Here is a 10,018-nt window from a genome sequence, read left to right as displayed (position 1 = left end):
AGGTAACTGAGATAATCATGTTTTCTGGCAATAAACCATTACTAGCTGATGCATCTCACTGTCCAATCACATTCATCTTTCATACCTCACAATAGAAGCAATTTAACCAATGCACTGTCACATAGCTAATACTCGTAAGAGTTCCACACACTGTAGTTTTCACTGTGAGATCATTATGGGTTTGAGCAGAATGAGAAACACAGAAATTTGGGAACATGATGCTTAAATTGAGTTTTAATTTTATTCATTCTAAGCACTTTGAGTACTTCCCCACATTTATTCCAAACAAAAAATTCTTTTGCAAATGGGGAAAAAAACCTGACTATAATAATAGTAACTATAGCCGCTCAAGGATTTGTCACATAGCCCCACATGTAAGGACTCTCACCAGGGTGAATTCTTGAGAAGATCATGACAGCAGCAACTGGGGAAGGATTTTGAACAATACTTAAATGCATACATGCAATGGGCTTCTTGTCAGTGCAATTCTTACATGAGGGTTACAGAAACTGGAGTGGTCAAGGCTTTCCCACCATGCTGAAACTGATAAGGCTTCTCACCAGTGTAAGGTCTTTTATGTTTGAGAAAATGACAAGAACAAAGAAACACATTCCCTAATGTTTACAAAGGATTTCTCTCCACTGTAAATGTTTTAATTACTCTAGTGCCATGTAGAACTAGTGGAAGCTTTCCCACAATGCTAACAAGCATGAGCCTACTGACTACTGTCAACTGTGTCATGTCTGTTAAGATGACCAGAGCAGGTGAAGGCTTTGTCAATGCTTCCATGCATACGGCCTGACTTTTGAGTGAACTCTTTCATGTCTGTTAAGATCACTAGAATGAATGAACAGTTTCCCACATTTTACATATAAAGGGTTTCTCTCTATTGGGATTTTTTTCATGCAAGTTGAGGACAAGTAGAAATGTTGGAGGTTTTTCTACGTGTTTACATGCGTAAGGTTTCTCTCAAGTGTGCTTTCTTTCATGCCTGTTACGACCCCAGGAGTCCCTGAAAGCTTTGCCACAATGCTTGCAACCATAAGGCTTCTCTTCAGTGTGAGTCCGTTCATGTTTGTTACGATTACTGGAGTCACTGAAAGCTTTGCTGCAGTGCTGGCACGCATAAGGCTTTGATCCGGTGTGCTTTCTTTCGTGTCTGTTACGACTGGTGGATTCCGTGAAAGATTCTCCACAATGCTTGCATGCATAAGGCTTCTCTCCAGTGTGCCTTCTTTCATGCGTGTTACGACTACTGGAATCACTGAAAGCTTTGCCGCAATGCTTGCATGCATAAGGCTTCTCTCTAGTGTGAATCCTCCCATGAATGATGAGATCACTGGAGCACGGAAATGCTTTTGCACACTGCTTACATGCATAAGGCTTCTCTCCAATGTGAACACTCTCATGCCTTTTTTGATGGCTGAGTTCACTGAAGGCTTTTCCACAATGCTTGCATGCATAAGGCTTCTCTCCAGTGTGCTTTCTTTCATGTCTGTTACGACTGTTGGAGTCCGTGAAAGATTCTCCACAATGCTTACATGCATAAGGCTTCTCTCCAGTGTGCCTTCTTTCGTGTGTGTTACGACTACTGGAGTCACTGAAAGCTTTGCCGCAATGCTTGCATGCATAAGGCTTCTCTCCAGTGTGAATCCTTTCATGTATGTTACGACTACTGGAGTACCTGAAAGTCTCTCCACAATGCTTGCATGCATAAGGCTTCTCTCCAGTGTGAATCCTTTCATGTATGTTACGACTACTAGAGTCCCTGAAAGCCTCTCCACAATGCTTGCATGCATAAGGCTTCTCTCTGGTGTTAAAACATTCATGTCTCTCAAGAATCATATAGTCAGGAAAATCTTTTCCACAATATTTACATGGAAAAGGCTTCTCTCCAGTATGTTTTCTTTCATGTCTGTTACGACTACTGGAGTCCCTGAAAGATTTGCTGCAATGATTGCACGCATAAGGCTTTTCTCTAGTGTGAATTCTTCCATGAATGATGAGAATACTATTGCGTGTAAATGCTTTTCCACACTCCTTACATGCATAAGGCTTCTCTCCAGTATGAAGACTCTCATGTCTTTTTTGACTACTGAGGTCACTGAAGGCTTTTCCACAATGCCTACATGCATAAGGCTTCTCTCCAGTGTGAGTCCTTTCATGTTTGTAACGGCTACTGGAGTAACTGAAGGCTTTTCCACAATGCTTACATTTATACGGTTTCACTCCAGTGTGAATCCTTTGATGAACATTCAGAACACTGAAGCTGGTGAATGCTTTTCCACAATGGCTACAAGCATAAGGCTTCTCTTCTGTGTGAGTTACTTTATGACTCTCAAAGCATTCTGTATATGTAGATGTTTTGCCACACTGCCTACCATTGTACCTTTCCTGTCCAACATGACTATTTTCATGGATGTAAAGGTCACTGGGATCAGTGAAGGATTCTTCACAGAGCTTACATACAAACTGTTTCACTTCATTATGGATCCCTTCATCATTCTGGTCATGTGTGTCACTCACAGAATCACTGTCATTGACATTGTCTCCAGTGTGACTTCTCTGCTGAGGATGATCAGAAGAGACACTCCTACAGACTTCATCACATTGCTGACATTTCCAGGGTTTCTCCTTAGAAACGTCAAGTACCTCATGTGATTCACAATGATTGATATCTTGCCAATGTCCCTGATATCTGTAAGAATTTACCATAGCTTTGGTATACACAGATAGTATCTGTGTAGTTAGGTCTCTGAGAGAGTCATGTGAGGATGAATGGCCAATGATGTTTCTTACAAGCAATGGGCTGTCATGAACTCTTACTCCAGGAGACATATCTTTACTGGTGATATTCTCTGTAACAGCTTCCTGATTTTTATCACACTCAGTATCACATTCATATCCACAGTCTTCCTCAAGCACTGGACTTCTACAAAATATGAGAAAAGCATTAGTGCAGCCAAGGCAACTATTGTTGATCAAGGATCTCTTGCTTTCTTCTCTCTTTCTCAAAAGGTATTAGCCCAGTTCGTGTGCACAAGAATACATACACATACACGAACAGGTAAAATAATTAAGAGATATAAAAGGAGTGGAAAACAGGTGGCGGCGGCGCATGCCTTAAACACCTTTAATCCCAGCACTCAGGAGGCAGAAGCAGGTGGATCTCTGTGAGTTCAAGACCAGCCTGGTCTACAGGAACTAGTTCCAGGACAGCCTCCAAAGCCACAGAGAAATCCTGCCTAAAAAAAAAACAAAAACAGAAAAAACAATACAAAACAAAAAAAGGAGTGGACCAGAAGGCAAAAGTCCTGGTGATAGTAGACAGTCATAACAATCACATAGGGCAGTGAAATACCGCGGCCTCTGGCATTCAGCATGCTAAGCATGTGTTAGTGAGTTAGTTATCAACTTGACCAATTGAGGGATATTGGAGAACAGGGATCCTCAAAGGAGAAAATGATTCAGGTTGGCCTGTAAAGAAGTCTATGGAAGCATTTTCACATTCCTGACTGACGATGGCTTAAATTATGATGTGTATTGTTACCATGGTCAGGAGAGCATGAGTTGTACCAGAGAGGTACCTGCTGAATAGTTTGGGAAACTTGACGTAAAGTAGGACACACAACTGAGAAGAGGGAACTAGAAAGGAGAAAATGGCTGCATCAGATTGAATTTGAGGAACGTCTTCGGGGGCATTCTCCTGATCACTCACTGAGGTGGAATACCCCAGGCCACTATGGGTGGGGTTACCCTACAGATGCTCGGCAGGGTTTAATAAGGCAGGTGTCTGAATAAGGGAAAAGGAACACGCCAGGAAATAGCATTCCCTTATCACCTCTAGTTCAGTTCCCGATTCCAGATTCCTGCCAGGCTTGAGTTCCTGTCCTGGCTTCCCTTTATGATGGGACTGAGACAAGGATGTGTAAGTAAAAGTGAGCTACACCCTAATTATTTTTTTGTTGTTGTTGCAAGAAAAGAAACAAAAAAGCACTTACATTCGAAGGCTCAAAATAATACACAGACATGTGGTAAACTTGTTTGGATATGATTTTTGTGTAATAAACCACTGTAAAAGTTCTTTAAGAACAAAATGTTACATGACCCACTAATGATATTAATAGATTACACAGATGAGATGCTCACATATTGACTAACAATTCATTGCTCCATTACAGGAGAATTTGTGGAGAATCATTTGTCAATAAGGTATATTTAGAATTATTGGTAAGTTCTCAGTTGTCCCATGATTCCCAAATGTTTGATATAAATTCTGTTCTACTGAATATAAATTACCCCGTATTTCTGTTGAGATTTTTGTAGTCCTCTTCAATCCTTTCTTCTAGTGTCTTCTCTAGAAGAAAATCCAGAGAATACATTATGACATGTTTATATTCAAGATAAACAGTTTGACAAACTAAGTCTTATTATATGGGTACTCACACTATATTCACCACATATTCCCTTCAAATACCAACACTACACACATAAGCAGGGCCCAGTGTTCTCTGACTGAATGGGCGATGGGAGCATGTTGAGTTTTGTTACCTATGGAGATCAGGTTGAAAAATGTCTCCTTCATCACATCTCTGTAGAGCTTCTTTTGACTGGAATCCAACAAAGCCCATTCTTCTAAGGTGAAGTCCACAGCCACATCCTCAAAGGTCACTGTCTCCTAGGAGTACACATATCAGGATGGTTAGTTCATGACTAAGTAGCTCCTATAAAAGAAAGCATTTAATTAGGGCTTGTGTACACTTTTAGAGGGGTAGTTAATTACTTCATGGTGGGCAGGAGACAGCTGTAGAGCTGGAACACATTCAAAACCAGATGAGCGGCAGGAAGAGTCATTTTTATTCAGTAGCATAGCTACTATTAGGTTGCCCATGATGGTGTATATGTCCACACACATCTGAACAACACTGAGCTCAGTGGGTTAGTAATAAAAGAAGGACAAACATGAAAAAAGACACATGAAATTAAGAGTCAGGTGTGCTTGTTTTATAAGGGGAATATATGAATAATATACATCATTTATATGTTTATAATAAGCATATATTTAAAGCTTCCTCCGTATTTAGGGATGGAGAGATGGTTCAGAGGTTAAGAGCACTGGCTGCTCTTCCATAGGCCCTGAGTTCAATTCCCAGCAACCACATGGTGGCTCACAACCATCTGCAATGAGATCTGGTGCCCTCTTCTGGTCTGTAGGCATAGATGCAGGCAGAATACTGTATACATAACAAATTATTTTTTTAAAAACAAGGTTTCTCCGTCTATAAATAAGAAAACAGTAAACGTATATTTGCAGGTCAAGGATACTGACAAGTACGTCAAATGCTTGCCATGTAAACCTGAAAGATGTGTGCTAAAGTGAGCACTTACCATTGGTGGGAATATAAAGTGCTACAGATATGTAGCTAATCAGTGTGAGCTAGCCTCAGAAACTGAAAACTGGTAACATCATCTCACCAAGAGACATCTCTCTGGACTTTACTGAAAACACTCCAAAGACTACAACAGATGCATGCACTCATGGTCATTGCTGCTGTAGTCTCAATACCTAGAAAAAGATTCAGCCTAGATCTCCATCAGCGGATAGCCACATGAAGGAGATACAGCACATAAACACAGTGGTCCCTACTGAGCAATGAAGAAAACTGAAATGAAATTTGCAGCAATGGATGTAACTGGAAATGTAATTATATTGAGTCAGGTAACCTAAGCCCACAGAGTCAAACACTGTCGGTTTCTCTTACACCGGCTTCCATCTGTCACCTCTTACCCATTTGTTTCAAAACTGGAATGAGCATGAGAATAGAAGGGGGAGAAGGAAGGAGCCATGAGACCTGTGAGTTTAGAGGAGAGGATGGCAGGGACAGTAGAACACACGTCTATGCTGGTAGAGAGGTGAATGTACTCAGGGACGGATGTATAAACTAGGAATGGGAAAGAGAATAGAGGGGGTCGTGGGATTAGCAAGGTTCAGGGTTTCCTCAACTGTACTGTCATTTCCCAGTCAGCCTGAAACACAAGTGTCCCTATAACAAAGACAAAACAAAAATAAAAAATATGGGCATGGTCATGGGAGCCTTCAATCCTAGAATGCACGAGGCAATGGATGTTGATATCTGAGCCCAAGGCTAGCCTGCTCAACACAGCAAGTTCTAAGGCTACATGGAGAAAACTTTTCACTAAAAACAATAAAAATGTAATAATTATATTTTAAAATTAAATGTGTATTAAAATACTTTCACACATGGGCAATAAATTCATTATGAATGTATTGTATACTCAAGTCCATTTTCAAATGCAAAATATTTTCCCAAAAAAGTACAAGGTACACTGATGTTTCCCAAGTTTTCAAATGGTCAGGAATTACACTACCTACAAACAAACTATCTGAAGGCTAAAGGAAAGATTGGTAACATTAAAATCTTTTCCAAAGAAATTACACTCTACAAAATTGTCATTCTCAGTCCCTTCTGCTTAAAGCAGCCTACAACCAAACAAGCAGCAGTAACAAATATACTATGCCAATTCCATGAAGCTATTTGCCAGTCACAAATGCCATTTATCATTCAACAATGTTACAAATAGCTTCCAAATTTTCAACTTCACCCCACACACACACATAAACACACACACACACACACACACACACACACACACACACACAAAATCACTGCAAACAAACAAAATGAGAAATAAATTATATTTCTCTCCTTCTTGAGACTGGTAATTCTGAGCAACAGCAGTCAGGAGAAGCAGAAGAAAAACAGTTGTACATATCCCTTAAACAAAAGGAAAAGGGAGGGAGAGGGAGGGAGAGAGGGAGGGAGGGAGAAAACAAAAGAAAAAGACACCAGAAATTAAGATTAAGGTTTTCAGAGTGGAAACATTGGATAAAATTAACTTACATCATATATTTAGGAAATTCCCTACACTAAACATATATTTAAAAGGTTTTGTTGGGCTTTTTAATAGCAAAATAATAAAACCAAAGTCTGCAGGGCTAAGTTGGATACAGGTAAGCAGGTACATATTTTCCATGCAAACCTGATTATGTCATACACTCTTTAGAAAGAGTGGAAAAGTGAACACTGACCGCTGACTGGAGTTTGAATCGCTGCAATTAGGAAGCAAATCCGTGTGAACTTGTCTCAGAGTAGAAAACAGACATACTGTTCCTCCAGTTATACATCTCTCTACATGACAAAATCCACACACTACAGCATAAACACGCATTCATGGTCAATGCTGCTCTAGTCCAATAGTTAAAAGAATCAGCCTGGATGCTCCTCGGCTGATGTCCGGATGATGGAGATGCGGCAAATGTGCTCATGAGAATCCACGCAGCAATGAAGGAAACTGAAGGGAAGATTTCAGTCAGATGGATGGACTGGAAATTAATCATACAGAGACAGTAGATTCAAGGCCACTATGTCAGGTATGGTGTTACAAGTGTTTAATCCCAGAATGCTTGAAGCAGAGAAGAGTGATATCTGAGTTCAGGACTAGCTTGGTCAAAGGGTTTCCAGGGTTGCACAGATAAAACCTGTCACCCAAAATAAACAAATAAAATCAAGGAAAGGAATAATACTATATTAACTATAAATTAAAAGTAAAATGAAAGGCTGGGTGGTGATGGCACATTCCTTTAATACCAGCACTCAGGAGGCAGAGGCCTGTAGATCTCTGTAAATTCGAAGCAAGCTTAATCTACAGAGCCAGTTCCAGGACAGCTAGGGCAGTTACACAGAGAATCACTGTCTGGAAACACCAAAATGTATAAACCACATATAAGAGTAAAATAAGTTTTTCTTCAGTCATATATAAGGGTAATAAATATAAATTTTTCTTCACTCAAGTCAACTTTCAACTAAAAACATTTTTCCATTGGGTAGAAAGCACACTTGTCTTTCTCTCAATGAATACTCTAAAAATTTCCTGAGTTGACAGAAATTACACTGTCTACCAAAACGACATATATAGAGGCCAAAGGAAAGATGAAATATTAATATTTTCCCAAAGGGTTGCAATACTATGAAGAACTATTTGTAGAATTTGCATTCCCAATCCCTTCCATCTAAAGCAGCCTACAGCCAAACAAGCAGCAGCAACAAAAACACACAGCCAATTCCATGAAGCTCCTGGTCGTCTCGACGGCCTCTTCACATTCTGTAACTTCAAAATTTTGTTTTGTTTTATTATTTGGCTTCGGTTTTTTGAGACAGGGATTCTCTTTATTGCTTTGGAGTCTGTCCTGAAACTCGCTCTTTAGACCAGGCTGGCTTGGAACACACAGCAATCCGTCTGCCTCTGCCTCCCGAGTGCTGGGATAAAAGGCGTGCGCCACCAACTCCCAGCACTTTTAAAATTCTAACTGGAGGCTCGAAGGAAAAACAAAAATCACTGCAAAACAAAATATGAAGCAAATTTAAATTTCTCTCTTTTTTTTTTTCCTGATTGGTGATTTTGAACAACTGCCATCAGGAAACTAGAAAAAAAAATCTACAATATTGTTAATGAAAACAAAAAGGAAAAGGAAAGGAAAAACTGGGGGGGAAACCATGTAGGGTGTGGTGATAAGGTTTACAGAGGTATCTGTGTGGCAAACTTCTCTAACACCAGGAGGCATGGAAAGAACTCCAAGGTGATAATAAAAAAAAAAAACTAAATCAGCACAAACAGAGGCAAAAAATGAGAAGGGAAACTAAAGAAAATTCAGGAACCTACAGAGGACAGTCTGGACTCAGCATCGCCAACCCGCCAGCTCTGGGAAATCTGTGTAGGCAACATTCATTTCAAGCACTAACCCAAGGGGGTGGGGATTGCCTGGAAGACATTTTATCAGAACAAAAAAGTGGGGATCAAGGGTGCCTCCTAAGCAGTGCTCAATTCAAGAGCACAAGGGCTCATGCTTGCCTCCTGGGCCAGACCCCATCTTCCCCTGGAATGCACAGCTCCAGGGAAAAATGCAGCTGCTGGTGCTGCAAAGGAGCTCATGTCCCAAACCCACCTCTCAGGATTCCAGCAGCCCCAAGGCACACTCACCATTTCTTGCTTCTGATGTGTCTAGGAGTCTCCCGAAGAGGCCTGCGGTCAGCAGAAACACACAGTCGCCAAACAGGTCCTCAGTAGGATTCCCTCAGCTAAGCCAAACTTCACAAAGGATTTCTGGGAAGAACATTGTGACTCTCTGTGCTACTCATTGGACAGTTCATGTTGTCCCTGATTGGCCAACTCTTCTCACTCTGCCCCCTCAGCCTAAGGCTTCTAAAACTTTTAGAAAATACCAGATTCAAGCCTTTGATGGAAGGCAGACCTCTGTGAAAGTAAAGCCATTCAGGCATGGATGGGGAGACCCTGACTCAAAATCAAACAAACATTCCAGACATTCTGGTCTTTTTGGTTGGTTAGAAAATTAGTGCTCTGTACATTCCAAAGGAGAGTACCTTTCTATTGTACTTTCCAAAAGATTTACATAATAGAAAGTCATTAGGTCAGGTACATAAGATGGCCACAGATGCTATTCGGAGGGCTAAGAAGGGCCCAAGGACTTGTAACACTCCAAACGCTCTCCCATCCCTGTGTTCTGATCTGTGAATCGACCTTACAGAAGGTTCAGCTTTAGTTCACATACATCATCCTGGAGCGTGCATACCAGGCCATTCTTCCTGATGCTGTGTCCAGGCTGAGCTAGGGACCTCTCCCAGGTCATCATCCTTGTGTTCCTAAGCTGCTGAATGTGGTTGCTGCCTCATCAATCTCGTGGCACTATTTCTAAGTGAAAGAACCCATCGTGGCCCACTAAATACACCCGGGAAGCCGCTCTAAAAATTCGAACATGTTTTCCTTAAATGCGAGGCTACTCCAGGTTGGACCAGGTTTATTCCAGGAGGGAAACCTGTCCTTACAGCTGCAACCTGCAGGGAAGGCGTGTTTTCCAGGTTATAAAACGCTTCCTCACCCACAATCCCTCCCCCATCCTACAATCTGCAACTCTCCCAAA

At 41.0% G+C, this 10,018-nt stretch overlaps 1 protein-coding gene across 1 annotated transcript in view; it reads right to left on the bottom strand.

The window, feature by feature from the left end:
• Nucleotides 1-222: 222 nt before the first annotated feature.
• Nucleotides 223-10,018, bottom strand: part of LOC101829018 (zinc finger protein 14-like) — a 9,951-nt gene continuing 155 nt past the window's right edge. The window contains exons 2-5 of the mRNA XM_040737169.1: nucleotides 9,061-9,102; nucleotides 4,552-4,678; nucleotides 4,300-4,357; nucleotides 223-2,932 (exon numbers count right to left, since the gene is read on the bottom strand). Coding sequence (XP_040593103.1) covers nucleotides 970-2,932; nucleotides 4,300-4,357; nucleotides 4,552-4,678; nucleotides 9,061-9,063 — 2,151 coding nt within the window. The 5' untranslated portion in view covers nucleotides 9,064-9,102 and the 3' untranslated portion in view covers nucleotides 223-969. The remainder of the gene's footprint in view (nucleotides 2,933-4,299; nucleotides 4,358-4,551; nucleotides 4,679-9,060; nucleotides 9,103-10,018) is intronic.

This window comes from Mesocricetus auratus, unplaced genomic scaffold, assembly GCF_017639785.1.
Source record: "Mesocricetus auratus isolate SY011 unplaced genomic scaffold, BCM_Maur_2.0 Super-Scaffold_100676, whole genome shotgun sequence".
NCBI classification, from domain to species: domain Eukaryota; kingdom Metazoa; phylum Chordata; class Mammalia; order Rodentia; family Cricetidae; genus Mesocricetus; species Mesocricetus auratus.
This window is presented reverse-complemented; position numbering and strand designations above follow the sequence as displayed.